General features: G+C 42.0%; 1 protein-coding gene across 10 annotated transcripts in view; it reads left to right on the forward strand.

Moving 5' to 3' along the window:
- LOC310706278 (cohesin subunit SA-2-like) overlaps positions 1-16531 on the forward strand; it is a 70222-nt gene that overhangs the window by 25103 nt on the left and 28588 nt on the right. For all 10 annotated transcript variants that reach the window (XM_083501813.1, XM_083501814.1, XM_083501819.1 and 7 more), the window contains 7 exons: positions 342-546; positions 1289-1440; positions 3314-3387; positions 3761-3884; positions 5714-5812; positions 7746-7825; positions 15554-15661. In XM_083501813.1, coding sequence (XP_083357939.1) covers positions 342-546; positions 1289-1440; positions 3314-3387; positions 3761-3884; positions 5714-5812; positions 7746-7825; positions 15554-15661 — 842 coding nt within the window. The remainder of the gene's footprint in view (positions 1-341; positions 547-1288; positions 1441-3313; positions 3388-3760; positions 3885-5713; positions 5813-7745; positions 7826-15553; positions 15662-16531) is intronic.

Here is a 16531-nt window from a genome sequence, read left to right on the forward strand (position 1 = left end):
ATTAGCGTTGGATGTAGGCACCAAAAAACATGGAAGATTCCTTCCTTCCTTACAGAACATATTTGGTGTTAAGATCAGCAGAGGGTGCCCTCTTGGTCATTCCACTGCCTTTGGAAGTTCTGAGACCTTATGGTGAAGGGTGGGCAATAACTCAAATAATCATGATAAAGAAGTAGGGCAAGTTTTTGTCATAGGGGGTTGTTGGGTTGTTTCTGTTTTTGTATTTTGATTATGTATTTTGTGCTTTTATATTGTGATTTTACCCTGTGAACCACCCTGAGACCTGGGGGTATCAGGCGGTATACAGATTTAATTAACAACTTGTTTTACACCTCTTGTAGGATGATAAGGACTACCCGCTCGTGAAGGCAGGGCCCTACTGGAAGAAGTTCAGGACTAATTTTTGCGATTTCACTTCCGTATTGGTGCAGCAGTGTCAGTTCAGCATCCTCTATGACAACTATTTGATGGACACCATCATCTCTCTCCTTTCGGGCCTGGCAGAGTCCATGGTCAGAGCATTCCGGCACACCAGCACATTAGCAGGTAGGCACAACTGGACCTGTCATGATTTTTCAGAAGTAGTACATTTGGTAGCTTGTACTGGCGAAGCTGGTTAAGGTGTAGGGCAGGGGTGTCCAAACTTTTAAGAGGGCCAGATTTGATGAAGTGAAGGGCCGTGAGGACCGACCAAAGGACCAACCAGGAAATAAACTGCCACAGGGGCAGGATTAAACCCACCGGTGGGCCGGATTAGGCCCCCACAATGGACTTTGGAGATGCCTGGTGTAGGGTTTGAGCAGGGATAGGTTGTCAGCAGGTCTATTCCTGTCAGCCTGATTTTCATATGGTGCAGCTTTTCTGATCACAGCGCTGCAGCAGTTAAAAAAGCAGACCTTGCCAGTTTCCCCACATCTCTCATTTCAGCTGTTCAGGTCACTATTGTGGGAAGTTTCAGAGTATAGTTTACTCGGTAGTGACTGCAAAACATCAAGATAAACATTAACAAATATATAAAGTAGTCACCAGTCATATTTTAATCACATTAGGAGTTCCTGATCTGTATTGTAAAATAAAACTCTGCCAAAATTTTAAGTAAAAAAAGGGACCAAGAACTCATTACTCTTAATAAGAAAATAATTCCAAGAAAAGAAAATAATTCCATAACCAGTACAAATTATACAAATCAGAGCCATGGTTATGATCAGGCAATGAAGCAAAATGACTACTGACCTTTATCAAAGTTTTTTGAAACACATAAAATTTATGGATTTTTCTTTGTTTCCAGCTATGAAGCTTCTAACAGCACTTGTAAACCTCATTGTAAGTATAGATGTCAGCAAGCATAACCTGGAAAGATTATACGAGGTAGAAAAAAGCAGGCCTACAAGCAAAAGGACCAATACTAGACTGGACCAGCTAGAGAAGAAGAAAAAAGAGGTAGGAGAAATTTCCCCTTGGAAATCGATGACAGTTTGTAAAAATGCCTATTTGTAATTGCTAATTACTGGATTTCAATTTGAGGTGGTTGGCAGTGAGGGGCTCACGCCAAACGTTTTCCTATTCTCCCAATCTAAGGAGAGGAAATGAATTCTGAATAACTGATTGGCATAGTGTTGTTTGTTTCATCATATTGCAATACGGTGCTAGAATGTGAAGGTTGCATTGAATACTGGCACATGGCCCCCTAAAGACTTTCAAAACTCATGTGCCAGTCATGTGTATTCACTCGGAGCGTGACAATCCCGAAACAAGATGGCATGGATTACTTGGGTGGAGGATCACAAAGTTATCCAATAGCCTTTGCTTTAGTGAGTGATCAGACCACTTTACCTGGTAGTGGGTGACTTGGGGAGACCCAAGACCACAGGATTTTTTCCTCAAGTAAAGTTTCTAAACAAAGCTTCCTCTATTTCCAGTAACAATCCTTGTTACCACACTTAAACAGAGCTCTTAGATAGCAGCAGGTTTCCTAATTTAAAAAAAAATGTTACAGTCCTAATTCATGTGTACTTACAACCACACACCTAAAAGTGGCCAGCCTTTAGTTTTATCTGACTCTGTTCCCAAGGCTGGAGTTCAGGTGTGCACATGCTGTTTGATCTCCAGTTTGTTGTGAGGTGGAGTTGGCTTGTGATGTGGTTCTGGAGTTTGATGGCCACTACCCCCTAGACATAGCCACGACTTGGTTTGTCTTTTTGGCATGCTCTCCTATTCCCTAAAGTAGCATCTCCACCCAGCCCAGTTCATCCCAGACACTGAGGTCCAGCTCTGAGGGCCTTCTGGCAGTTCCCTCACTGTGAGAAGTGAAGCTACAGGGAACCAAGCAGAGGGCCTTCTTGGTAGTGGCGCCTGCCCTGTGGAACGCCCTCCCATCAGATGTCAAGGAAATAAAAAACTATCTGACTTTTAGAAGGCATCTGAAGGCAGCCCTGTTTAGGGAACTTTTTAATGTTTTATCACTTTTTTATTATTAATAAAAAGGGGAAATCCAGCCAGATGGGCGGAATAATAATAATAATAATAATAATAATAATAATAATAATAATAATAATTAATTCCTTGCCCCCACCAGGTGCTTACATGGCCCTTTGCTCCTTAAGGGGGAATTTCCCCATAGAGCTGTTCTTAGTTCCAACAGTCTTGTTTGTGGCTGTCTGGACTGTTTTCCTGAAGGTTTTTTTTTTTTTAAACTGTGCCATCCAAAGTTCAATAGTTGCATCAGATCAGCTGTGTTGTCAGTGTTTACACACATCTTCTTCCTCCAACCCCAGCATCCATTCTTATCTTGTTCCAGTCTTTCCTGCATCTTGGAGAGTGAGATCACCCTGAAACCCTTGGCCTTGTTTTCAGCCATTTTTGAAAGGAAAAAACCAAGTATTCCTGCTCCCCCCCTCACACACAAGGCTATGTCTTTATCTATACTTAGAACATAGAACCAAGCCGATTACCACAGTCATCACAGTTTTGATTAATAGAAAGTGTAAAAAATTGTACAGGCAAGCATTACATTTGATTATGGGATAACATTAGCCCTGTTGTTCCGCTATTCATTTACAAGTGAAGATTAAGATGTGAACCAACAGGTTAAATAAATATTAGTGATGAAGCAGGTATTCTAGTTGAGTTATTGAGGAAAGGGAAAAATATATAACTAGCTTCTGTTGTATCCTTATCCCTTCCAACATTCATTATATCTCAATATGAAAAAAATGAGGTGGTATTTAATCTGTGCAATTTCAGTAAAATGAGATTAAGCATAGAAATAAGGCCTTGCCTATAGGAAGAGACTGTTCAATTGTTTTCATTTCAGTATGAACAGAAACACCTGGACATAGAGAACATGATGAATGCTATTTTCAAAGGGACCTTTTTGCAACGCTATCGGTAAGAAACTTTTATGTACTTGGAAGGAGTCTCTGGTCAGGATATGGGCATCTCAAGGACAGACTGGATGATGGGATTCATTCTCCTTGGGGCTCCGTCACAGAATATGCATATTCTGCAACATCAAGTAATGGTCCTGCATATGTGATTGAAGGTTTCATGTCACTTTGCATGGCCTCAAGCACAGTACTTTTTGATAGAATGTTCACACATTCTACTGCCTGCCCTCACATATTGCTTAAGTGATAGCAAGTAATAGAATTTTTAAAATAACGTTTCAAGAATACTTTTGTTCTGTTGCATTTTTTCCTTAACAAAAATCTGTATTGCAATTAAACAGTGAACAGTGTTCCATTTTTATTTTATTTTAAAGTGATATTATTCCAGAAATCCGGGCCATTTGCATTGAAGAAATTGCCTGTTGGATGACAACTTATCCTGATCGGTTCTTAACGGATAGTTACTTGAAATACATAGGATGGATGCTGTATGATAAAGTGAGTTGTTTTTTTTCTGGACAGTTGAGAAAAAAGTTAACGCAATCTGTTTTTCACAGGTAGAATCCCAAAAAGTTGAAAAAGTGATTTCTTTTTAATTGATATTTGAAATAACAAAGAAAGAAAGGGGGGTTTAAAAAAGAATGAGAGGGGAAGAGTGAGAGGAAAGAAGAAAGAAACCCACCAGCCTACAATAAAAATATAATAAGCATTTATGCATCCACCTTAATCTAAACATACAAAGTGGTACATGTCATCCAGATAGGTGTCTACATGAAACTGAGGTTTATAAGAAGTAGGTTAAAATATAGCAAGGGGAGTAATGTCCCAGAGCACTGCATAATAAATGGGTGAGTGTTCATCTTTCGAACATTTTTATTTATTGAATTTGTATCCCTCTGTTCCTCCCAAAAGAGTCCAGGGCAATGAACACATCTGAAGTTTTTAAAAGGAAGCATTCTAAAACTGTTAAAACCATGCTAAAAAACAGGGTTTTTTACTTTGAAAAAGCAGAGGCCTCTTGGTGACCATAAAGGAACACAAAATCTACTTTTGTTGCCATGCCACTAATTTAATTTAATTTTGAAATACACAGACACCTATGGCTTTATAGATTCCTTGCATGACAACTCTTCTTTGTTGAAAAGACATTCTTCTTTTGTTTTGCTTTTAAAGTACAGCACTTTGTTGCAACCATTGAACACAACAGTATATGTGCCTTGAGTGAGGCAGGAGTAAGCCCCGTTGAATTCAGTGGCAATTGATTCCAGGAAAGTGCATATAGGATACAGGTTGGGGTTTGTTTGTTTTTTGCCCCTTTAGGGAAAACTCCTAAAGAGTTCCCCTCTGCTTCCCTGAGGTTCCCCAGAGTGTGCTAATCACTCGCTGCTATTTCTTCGCAATCCTGTTTCGATTACATAGCCACCTGATGTCACGGGACTGGCAGGGAACGCCTTTGAGTCGGCGGGGGGGGGGGAGGGAGGAGATGAGTCAGAGCCGGAACAATCTGAAGGAGACAGAGAGGAAGTGACGGAAGGGGAAGAGGGAGAGAGCCAGGAGGCGGGAAGGCTCTCAGATGCTGAAGCAGAGCCCCAGCACCGCACAGGAAGTTCAGGAACAGACGTAGAGATTATGCATGTGCCTTCTGCACAGGAAAGGAGAGGGTTAAAGCGCAAGAGACATCCCATGAAGCTTCCCTGCCTTTTCTGTTGGAGGAGAAGCTGGAGAAGACCACTCCCTGAATCTGAACCGGACGATTCGGATGCACGATTGTACTGTGCTGCTTCTACATATGTAAAATAAAGAACTGCAAATATCTCTCTGAGTGAGCAGAGGGTGCTTTTGCGAAGAGCATACACAAGCCATCACATCTGAGCACCCGAGTTTGCTACTCATATGCACAAGTGGGACCTGCAACAAAATATTGTAGCGTTGTGTGCTCTCATTCAGGGTTCGAACCAGCTAGCCAACCATCTCCCAGTCCCCATTCCTCTTTCTGCTCTGGTTTTCTATTCCTTCCTTTCCTTTCATAGTAGGCATATCCTGTTGGGCGGCCACTGAGTATGATCAGCCCTCATCAGACTATTTGGGGAGGTTTGTTTCCCTCTTATTCCCACCCACCCCGCTGCAGATTTTTGTAGTTCTGTAATTGACAGGGTTGCCTCAAGCCTGCTGATACCTCAGTTTTGTGCATGAATGGTGCTCTGTTGACTGCACAAAGGTCATAGTTCGCCGAGTGCCAATTGAATGTTTTTTTGTCCTTTGAATAACACCAGTAGTTGCATAGTCTCATCAGTGAACTTCATCTTCTATTTCATCTTGTATTCCAGCAACCTGACGTCCGACTGAAGTGCCTTCAGGGGCTGCAGGGAATATTTGCCCAAAAAGCGCTGGGTTGTAAAATGGATCTCTTCACTTGCAGGTTCAAGGTGAGCTTGAACAATAAGTGTCTCCCAGATTGAATATTCTGGTTGGTTTGCCTTGGAGGGCTGACCATTTTCAGAATTAAACCCTGAATCCTGTATCACTTTAGGCCTATCAATGGTGTACAAGGTGTAAACTACATGTAACTTTAAATGGGAAGTGTTTTATAGCTGATATACAAGGGTATATTGTATATAGGCAACTTTAAATGACAGGGGTTTCCCTTCTGCCCGTGACCGAATGCTGGGAGTTTTAGTTTGGACAGGGTGCTAGGGCTCCTCGTAAGAATTCAGTTCCCAGGCTTCTCTGGGAAAAGGAGGTGAGTTAAACTAGCTTTAGTCTATGCTTTAGACATAACCAATCTGTGAAGTTGGAAGATGCAAGCCTTCCTTTTTACATGTATGCTCCGTGGGATAGGCATGCTGTGGTTTTGCCATTATTGCTGGAAAGCTGTTCCTAATTGCACAAGTTACGATGACTGCCTGACCTCCAGTCTACATCCATTTAACACTAATGGGGATTCTTTGACTCTCAGGCAAGAGGCCTTAAAGGATAGTGCCCTGATCATGTTGCCACATTGAAAGAGGACAGATCGGACTTGGTTTAGTATTCCTCTTTGGACAGAAAGCAGACTTGGAAAAGCAGGTTCTTATTTAGAGAGAGGTTCATATGAACACAACCCATTTGGAGCCTTGTCTTTCATTTTCATCAACTTTGTTTGAATTGCTGTGCAGAGACGTGAAACACTGTGTGCATTGCTAGCATATGTCAGTGTTCGCAGGACGTTTTGGTACTTTGCAGTCAAGAATGCCAGGATTGAATCAGTGGGGAATCCAAGATTGAATCAGTGGGGATTTTGAATCATAGTCTTGAATCATAGTCTACAAAAGGGAGGACACTCCTTTTTCTTGTAATAGATGGGGGATTTTTTTAAAAAAAAAACCTCCTAATTAAAGTACAGACAACCCATTCCCATTAATAAAGCTTGTCTTCAATGACTACATGAGACCAATTACTGTAAAAAAAAAAAGGTAGAACATTTTGGACCCTTTCTGTATGTATATACTAATAGACAAGTATTGGAATGTTTCTAATATATTTTTGTGCCATCCTCCAGTCTTGTTTGTTGTGACATGGATCACTTAGCAACAAAACAGAAGGGAAATTAATAAGGCCAGAGTTCCCATTTTGGAATGTGAAAATTAAACTTCTAATGATGTAGTCTATTGAACTATTATCAGAAAAGACTAAAAGTGCTTTTTCTTTTTTAAAGTGATCCCAATTAAGTGAAGCTGTGTTTTTGTACTTTTGACTATCTCTGCAGTAGTGAGACTCATCTATGTATTTGGGATTTACAGTCATACCCCGGGTTACAGATGCTTCAGGTTGCACATTTTCGGATTGCGCACTGTGCTGAACCCGGAAGTACCGGAACAGGTTACTTCTGGGTTTCGGCTCTCGCAGCACTGCGGGTTGCGAACGCTGCGGGTTGCGAACGTGTCTCCCACACGGATCATGTTTGCAACCTGAGTGTCCACTGTACCAACTTGAGAAATCAGTGACACCTTTAAACTGAAGAATGCTGATCTTGAAGCCTGCAGGGGGTGCTACAAACCATGCATTGCAAGTCAGAGCAATCACCACCCAAACTAAAAAAAAAAAAAAAGTGGAACAGTTCTGGGCCATGAGTTCTATGTCACAAACACAATACTTATTTGCTTTTCAAATATGGGCCACTAAGGAGTTATTCTTCTCTCCCCGCATGCATTTCATTGTGGCCATCTCAACTTGCAGATTTTACTCTAGCTTAATCAAACTGAAAAAACCAGCGTAATCTCAAAAGCATGCAGTCTGTCGAAAAGTATAACTTCTTCAGCAATGACCTCCAGAACAGAATCTTTACATTTTTCTTAATGTTTTTTTTTTTGCATCCATTAGGATCGACTTGTGTCCATGACTCTGGACAGGGACCATGAAGTAGCAGTTCAAGCCATGAAACTCTTGGTGCTTATGTCACAGTAAATAACTTTTTCATTCAAATCTAAAGTCTACTTGGGTGCAAGACGCAAACTATAACTAGTTAAGACTTGGGGCTGCACATTTGCTTACTGTGCTCACCAACCCTGCCCTCCCACTCTCCCTGGTTTCCCCAGTTTCCCCCACCGTAACCCATTAGAGATTAGACATTCCCCTTTCCACCCCATGCTGCTCCGGATCCCAAGACTGGCTAGCTGCCATTTCTGGGTGGCTTCTCCCTGCACTGCTGCTTCTGCCACTCTTCACGTTGATTGGTGGTGGCGGCAGCAACAGTTGATCCCAAGGGAGGAGAGCTGCTGTTTCTGGTCAACTTTCTTGTCCCTGTGCTGCTGCTGCTGCACTTCATCCTATTCACAGGTGCTGAGGCTGGCTGTTGCTTCTGGGCAGCTTCCTCTTCCCCTCTGTGCCCAGGCTGACTCTTAATGATAACCCACGTCAGTGCTGGTAGCAGCAGCAGAGGCCCAGGCCAACCGGTGAGGAGGAAAGCAGGCAGTGGCTGGAAGATCTGAGGCCCTGAGGCTGGCAGGTGGAGGAGCTAGGGGGCTGTCACAGCCTGTTCAGACTTGTCCCTCCGTGGTGATTGGGTGTGCATGAAGGAGCCTGGCCTGTCCATCCACTGCCTCTCTTCACACTGTAGTTTACAGCGCCACCTTTTTGCGGTTGTGCAAACTACAGCGTGACGATGGCTGAGTGCAAATAATAGAGAAATCCCTCATATTGTGCCACATCTGCAACTGTGCATAGATGAATGTGAGTGCCAAATTTCTCAGATTAATTATGAATCTGAACACAGTATATTGCAAAGATTAGAACATTCTATAGCATTATGGATTGTTTTTATATTTATGTAAATAATGTGACTTCACTTTTGGATTTATCTATCATAAACCTGTTAGGAGCATTTCTTCTTCTTTTGAGTATGGCAATTCTTATGCCAGTCTTCCCAAACAGGGCTAGCTAATGACTTTCCTTCTGGATAATTTTTTGACTGCAGTTCCCATCATCCCTGACGGAATGCTGGCTGGGCTGATAGGAGCTGGAATCAAACAACTTAGAGAGGGAATTAAGTTGGATACCTCTGCTCTAAAATGACACCCGCAAACAGTGAGATGGCGGCTCACCCCTATCCACACATGATTGTGCGGATACAGTCGTACCTTGGATCTCAAACACCTTGGCTCCCGAACAAATTGGCTCCTGAACGATCAAAAGCTGGAAGTGAGTGTTCCAGTTTTGGAACCATTTTCGGAAGCCGAACGTCCGGTGCAGCTTCCAATTGGCTGCAGGAGCTTCCTGCAGCCAATCAGAAGCCGCGGTTTGGGTTTGGAAGTCAAATGGACTTATGGAACGAATTCTGTTTGACTTCCAAGGTACGACTCTATATTCATCCAGGCAGTTTTCTGTGCTATTTCAGACAAGGTTACCAGTTTGTGAAAAAAGGAGTAGGGGCTCAAATACACAGTTTGCCACTTTCGGTGGGTGATCTCTTTGGGATATGGTTAGTTCACCGCAAGTAATGGTGGAATATAGTCAAATTGTTTCACTAATAAATTATGCCTTGCAGTTTGTAAGATCTAAGCCTTAGTTTGTCTGGCACTGCTGGGGTTATTTCATTTGTGTATATATTACAGCAGTGAATAGATGCTAACCGGTTTGGTTACCTATTCAGTGTTCACATTGGTTTTGTGCTACAATTTCCCTTTTTCAATTCTGGGGGAGCCATTGTTCAAGCAACTCCCACGGCAGACAGATGATCCCTGTGGACATTGCCATAGTGTCATCTCTGTGTGGTGTTTGCTTTTTCCTGGTGCATTGATAGTAGAACAAAGTACAGTGCAGTTGTCTCTGTGCTCATTCTGTTCCTGTGCTAAGAGGGGTCATGTGCCTTTGTTATTATACAATGATGATTTTTAAACCATTTAAATGTTACTCTTGTTCTACAGCTGAACTGACAAGCATTGCATTGGCACTGCAGCTGTTCAGCATTTCTGACTTTGCTGTTGTCGCTGCACAGTGCAAACTATAGTCCAAGTGTTTAAAGAACAACACATGTTATTAGGAAAGCAGAACTCAATTATTGGACTGCCTATTCATACGTCAGGCCTATTCAGTTCAAGGAGACTTACTCCCAGGTAAGCATGCATAGGATTGCAGCCTGAAACCTAAACCTGCAACACCAAAGAGTTTTTGTCTGAAGAAAAGAATTCAAGCGCATCCTAACACATATTTCTGTATCTGTGAAATGTGAATGTAGTTCTCCTTTTCCTATTTAAAATCCTAGTAGAGTCAAGAGACTGCCTTGTTGTTGCCTTTGTTTCTTCTTCCATCTGTTGCTGAGCTGGTTCTCCAAAGTCACATAGAGCCCTGTGGATTTGGTCTAATTACTGAGAAGGTGTGTTCAGGGAAGACAGAGATGACGCTAAATAGTATGTGGAAAGGTTTCAAAAGCATATTTCTCTTTTTGGCAAGCTCAGCGTTAACCATCTTAAATCCATCTTACATCAAATGAAATTCTTTGCAGCAAGTCTAGCAATTTGCAGCAAACTTTTTTTTTAAAGCCTTCCACTTCCATTACAGTGGTACCTTGGAAGCCGAACGGAATCCGTTCTGGAAGTCCATTCGACTTCCAAAATGTTCAGAAACCAAGGCGTGGCTTCCGATTGGCTGCAGGAAGCTCCTGCAGCCAATTGGAAGCCACAGAAACCGTGCCGGACATTTGGGTTCCAAAAGAACGTTCGCAAACTGGGACACTCACTTCCGGGTTTGCACCGTTCAGGATCCAAAACGTTCGACTCGCAAGTCGTTTGCTAACCAAGGCTACGACTGTATAGAATTCTGAACTGAACAAATGCTTTTCATGCCTTTGCACCAGAAGAGAGGCTCTAATTCCAGGTGACACGATTTATTATAATCCCGGGTGTTCATGACATTCCCATTGTGCAGCAAGGATTTGAGTACAAATGCTCAGCTGTCTTGGCATTGTAGACTAGTTAAACCCGGGGCGACTTAGTCATAGGAATGCTCTGGGCCGTTTTGCTAATTCATAGGTTTACTTTTCTACAGATTTGTCCTCCTGGTTGTCTTTGCTTCAGATCTGACACCTCTAGACAGGATCCAGAAGGACCCCCCCCAAAGTTCTTCAGCACTGCTCGTGTTTATCAACCACTTTACACTGCTTCAGCTATGTGTATGTGTGTGTTGAGAGAGAGTGTGTTAAAAATCATCCATGAGTTTTATCGCCCTGCATTTAGGTCAGATTTTCAGAGGCAACAGCTGGCATGAAACAGGGATATAACAGTCCTTCATGAAGATGAGGGATGAGATATTACCTTCTTAGCATGCAGAGTACGCTAGAATAATTTCGTTGTACTTTATTAACTTAGGAGCACTGGAAATACTGGGCTAAAGTTCGGCGAGTTCGGAAAACAACATTGAAAACAAGCCCCACTTTAGTGATTAGGCAATTGGAAGAGATGACTGAAGGGGAAATACTAGAAGGGAATATTGGTGTGTGAGCATAGATCTACAAATAGCGAAAGGGTTTAACACTAGAGGAGGAAGGAATTTTGGCTGGTAAAAAGCAGGGAGATCTAGCCGGCAGGAAATATAGGGAAGGAGTGTGGAAAATCTGCCTTGTCAGTATTCTCCAGAAATACATCACACTTTTAAAACATTCTTTAGTGTTGTCCTGACAAGGCAGTCTTTGAAGTAGGAAAATGACTGTACTGTGGAGCTAATTGTGGTAGGTTTTTATAAAAGTCACATGATACCTTGAACTGCAGGTACTGAGCCTATATTTTTGCTTTCCATCCCACGACTGGAACTCCTTTAAATTCTAAGAAAATTACAATATAATTTAGATTATTCCTTTCTTCTATGTGTTGTTTAAAGCCCAACATTGTCACTGGCGGCTCAGATGGCATCAGTGGCGAGGAGATTCTTTTTCCAGCTCCAGCAGGTTTGCCAGCTCTGACCCCTTTTTGACAGAGATGACTTGGCCCACTGGACAGAGAAAAATAAAACCACTATTTTTCAGTTGCAGTTCCACTTTACAAGAAAGTGTCTCTGTTGACAGCTTGGAAATGAACTATGCCTATTTAAAAATCGGCGTACTTGCTTGTGGTTATATGTGATGGGAGATAGTCTGTGAGAGTCCAAATACTCCCTCAGTTCTACGATGAAAAAATTAATCACATACCCAACCTCATTTGGTGCAAAGCCTCCTCTGATCTTACAGTACTTAGAATATGGCATCATCCTGCCACTTAAGCCACACTTTTCTTCCAAGATCTGTCTTTTGCACCCTTCCCTTCACTTGTCTCCTGTTCTTCTTGTCTCTCACCAGCTTTCTTTGTTCTTTCGGATTTATACTTTCAATTGAGGTACGTTAACATTGTCATCATGGGTGAAGCACTGTGGATGTTCCCTTCACTGTTATTTTTTTAACCAGATACAAGCCGAAGACCATTCTAGGCTTTCGGAACTCCTATGCTGCCATCTTGCCAAGGTCACCTCTATAAAAATAAATGAGATCCTTTTGAGATTTCTGTTGGTAAGGGTGGAAATGCCCAGAGGAAACTAAGCTTCCTCCGTTGCTTCCCTAGAGAGCCCCACCTTCAGTTCTCTGCTACGTGTTCTGTTTGTGCTCAGTCACAGTGAAATATGGAGGAAAATGATATAACGCGGATTTGGTATGCGAAGGCAAGACTTATTTTTAGACGGCTGCATACCGGCAGGCCCTTCTGGCTTAACCTTTATCTGGCACTTGGCATTCCGTATATTTGCAGCAGAAGCATTGCTCTCAATGAAGTATTCCTTGAATGCGTAATTTCTGGTTCATGGCCTACAAAACAGAGCCACTCTTTCTGAGGTAAAATAAGACACCACTGGGTATCGACCTTTACAAGGAGCAGACTCCATTAACTGGTATTTATTTATTTATTTTGAAAAACAAAACCCACTATTTGCTTTGTAGTTATGTTGGTATCTCCAGTAAACAACGGCCAAATTAGTTGAGGAGGAGGAGAGAGAACTGATTCTCCCCCTCTGCCTTTTAAAAATTAAGAATATTAGTCCCAATTGGCAAACCATTAATGCAGAAGTTACACCACACCTGCAGTGTCTATCTGCTCCGAAGCCAGCAAGGATTCTCATCTCATCTGTTGTAAATAGCTTTGATATTTTTTAATCAAATAGTAGTCTATTAATATTTTAACAAATAAGTGATACATTTAGGGAAAATCAATTCACAACACATAAAAAGAGCTTATTTAAAATATTTTTAGAACATCACTATTTTTAGAATTCACTAAGCTAAATGTTTAGGGAGGGTTTTTTGTTTGTTTTTTAAAGGTTGACTTCATGGGTGCTTCTGTAATGTTACATAGCAAAGCATCGGTTTTCTTTCCTAGTAAATACCTTGGCATACTTTCCAACAATTTTGCATGCAGCTTCGTATATCTGATTCTTGTCCAGTGCAGAACTACACATACATAGGGAAATGAAATTTCAGAGGCATTGTCTGATTGTTTTCTAGGTTTCTGAAAAGCTTGGTTGTTTTTTTTATTCTGTGATGCCTGGTATGCATTTTCATGGTGAAGCTGCATCTACTGTGCTTGAAATCATTGTGTTTTATTTTTTAAAAATAAAAAAACAAAAATAAAATAACAAGCAGCTCTCTGCAAATGATGGACAGTAGGAGAATGATCAGCTTGCAGTTTTTCTGAGTCTGCCTTGACTCCTCAGATCCCTTTGTGCTTCCAACCATCTGCTTTTGCCTTGTTTACAGTGAGAGCAGACACTTAGCCAAAGTGTGGTTTTCTAGAGCTTTTGCTTTGCAACTCTGTCCCACTCACAGAAACTTGAGGTCCAGTCAACTAGTTGCTAGTGGGATGCTTGTTCTGCCAGCTAATTAGCTGCTAGGGGACAGGACAAGATAGGGGCAAGGTTTGCGCTGCCTTAACATGCAAGGGGTACAACATTGTTCACAGGGCGGCCGAGGCATTGTCTGAAAAACTTCCTTTGTGTTGGGACTCGTATGAACTCTTCAATTTAGCTATTTTACATAGGGTTGTGAGGTTTCAGAAGTGGGTGTTAAAAACTCCTTAAAAAACCAATGCAATGAAATCTCTCACTGGAACTGCATTGTTGACCTGAAGGTTTGAGGGGGGAAACCAAGTACCCCTCCTTGTTTTAGAGATAGCCTTAAGTGGTATGAATGTGGTGGATTTGTTTTCTCTGTGAGCTAGCTAGTTAGTCTTCAAGCATGTGAAGCTGTCTTATCCAGAGCTAGGCCATTGACCCATCTCCCTGTTGTATATTCTGACTAGCAGTTACTTCTCATGGTTCAAGAGCAGCATAGGTTTCTCCAACCCTGCCTTGAGAGGTGATTTAATAGCCCATGACAGGGGTTAAACCTGGAACCTTTTATATGAAAAATAGTAGTTTTAATTGATTTTTGTAGCACGTATTATGCTTTGCTGTTGCATTTTATTTTGCTGCAAATCCCCCTGTGACTGTTGTGGCGAAGGGTAGTATGAAAGTACAGAAGCACATAAATAATGAAGGCTAAACTATGACCCCTTTCCAACCACTCTCTTATCTTCAAAATGGTTGGAAATAAATTTTATTATTTCTTGTAGTGCTTAGCCATGTTCTGGTATTTGCCTGATCATGCAAAGGGTTAAATTTGGGGTGGGGCAGGGGTGCAATGCAAGCCCCACTCCCAGTGAGAGGCAGTGTGGTTGCAGTGGTTAGAATGTTGGACTAGGACCTGGCAGGCCAGGCTTGATATCCCCACTCACTGGGTGACCTTGGGCCAGTCACTGCCTCTCAGCCTAACCTACCTCACAGGGTGGTTGTGGGAATTAAATAAGGAGGGGGAGAACTGTGTGTGCCACCTTGATCTCCTTGGAGAAAAAGGTGGGGTACAAACCCAGTGAATAATAATAATAATAATGTCCCTCACAGGCTGGCTGCTGTCGAGATCTTTCTCCGGTTAGCAGAAAGGTCTCGAGAGAGTCTTTAAGTTCGTTGCAAACTTCGCTGTGAGCAGGAGCCCTGGCATATTGGCATTTCCAGTCGGTGGGAGAGTTAACTGTGCCAAGATCTCAAGAGCAGCTGATGTGCCTTGGGGATATTGGCTTGCAAACTCCAGCCCCACTTAATCTTTAACATGTGCGACTGAATGTCAGAACACTGCTTCTGTTGACATCTTTGCCTGATGTTCACCTTGTGCTCTAAATATGTAACCAAATTACCTTATTCATTCTTTTCCATGATTGTTTGTCGATTCCCAGAGAGCCTCGCATGTTACACTGGCATAAATGTTTCTGCCGTCGAAATATAATTTGATGCCATATGCTATGGAAGGCTTATAGGATACAGTGCTCAGAAGGCTTAGAACAGAACTTTATGGTCTCTCTCCGGCCGCAGCAGAACGGACAGAAGAAGTTTCATGACTCCATGTGGATATAGATAAGTCCAAAGCTGTCTAGTGACTAAACACTATCCGCTCCAAGAAAGTAATGTACAATTAAGCCCCAACCCAAAGTATTTACAGGCTTAGGCTGCAATCCTATGCATGCTTACCAAGGAGCAAGCCCCATTCACAGAGGAAGACTTCTGGGTAAATGTATAGGGTTATGCTGTTAACGTGTGTAACAATGCCCTTTTTGACAAAACATAGTTAATACCATGTCTTTGTACAGGAACTATGAAGATGCGTTGTCATCTGAAGACTGTGAAACCTTATACCAGTTTGTTTATGCCACCCACCGACCACTGGCTGTAGCAGCTGGGGAGTTTCTTTATAACAGGTACCTCAGTGTGACTATTTTTATTTGGCACTTGGTTGGCTCCATAACAGCAGAGCCTGCGCTTTCATATGCTATAAACATCATAATTCAACACACACACACACCACACACACTTCTCTTTTGAGTGATTGTGGTCTAGGCTGATTCTTGTTACATTTCCATTCGGTCCAATCTCCACCGGTGTAAAATAAGCATGCAAACGTAGTAACCAAAGAACTGCATTAGTAGAAATGTTGATCCTTAAGCATGTGATGGGATGCCCAAATATACACTCACTCAGACAACCAGTCCTAGGTTATTTTTATGCATACTTTTGTGTGTGTGTGTGTGTGTACATGGTTAGGGCTAGGGCAGCTATACTCTCTGCTAAAAAAGATAAATCGGTGAAAATCAGTTTTGTTTCACCAGGCCTTAACTTCAGCTGCTTTTGTCTGTTGATTTGTCTTGCCGATGCTTGCATTTCTTAGTTCGTTCTCCTTCTTTTCTTTTTACTTGGTAAAATTTTCCTTAGTTCTTTCTGTGCCTCCAGATGGGAAGTTCTTTGGTCTTTCATAGATTTAATTACTTTCCTTTGGATGCCGTCAGAGAGTATAGAACCCAGGTGAATTTTCATCCACATCGAGTTCTTCTGTGAATATTTCCTACCTATTTCTTGTCTGTTTTGTGTTAGATGTCTGTTGGAAGGAATCCAGAATTATCTGCCTGCCTGTGTGATTATCATATAATTTTGAGCATAATGCCTTTTCCTTCAGTGTGAAAGTTGACTTTATGGGGACCTCTTTTTAAGGTGTCCCCTCCCTCCCTCCCTTGCCAGAGATGCTTCCTGTGGGTGTAATAGTGAGGAGACATTGTTAGGGTTCACTGAGGAGC

Source organism: Podarcis liolepis, assembly GCF_965112155.1.
Source record: "Podarcis liolepis genome assembly, chromosome: 4".
NCBI lineage: Eukaryota > Metazoa > Chordata > Lepidosauria > Squamata > Lacertidae > Podarcis > Podarcis liolepis.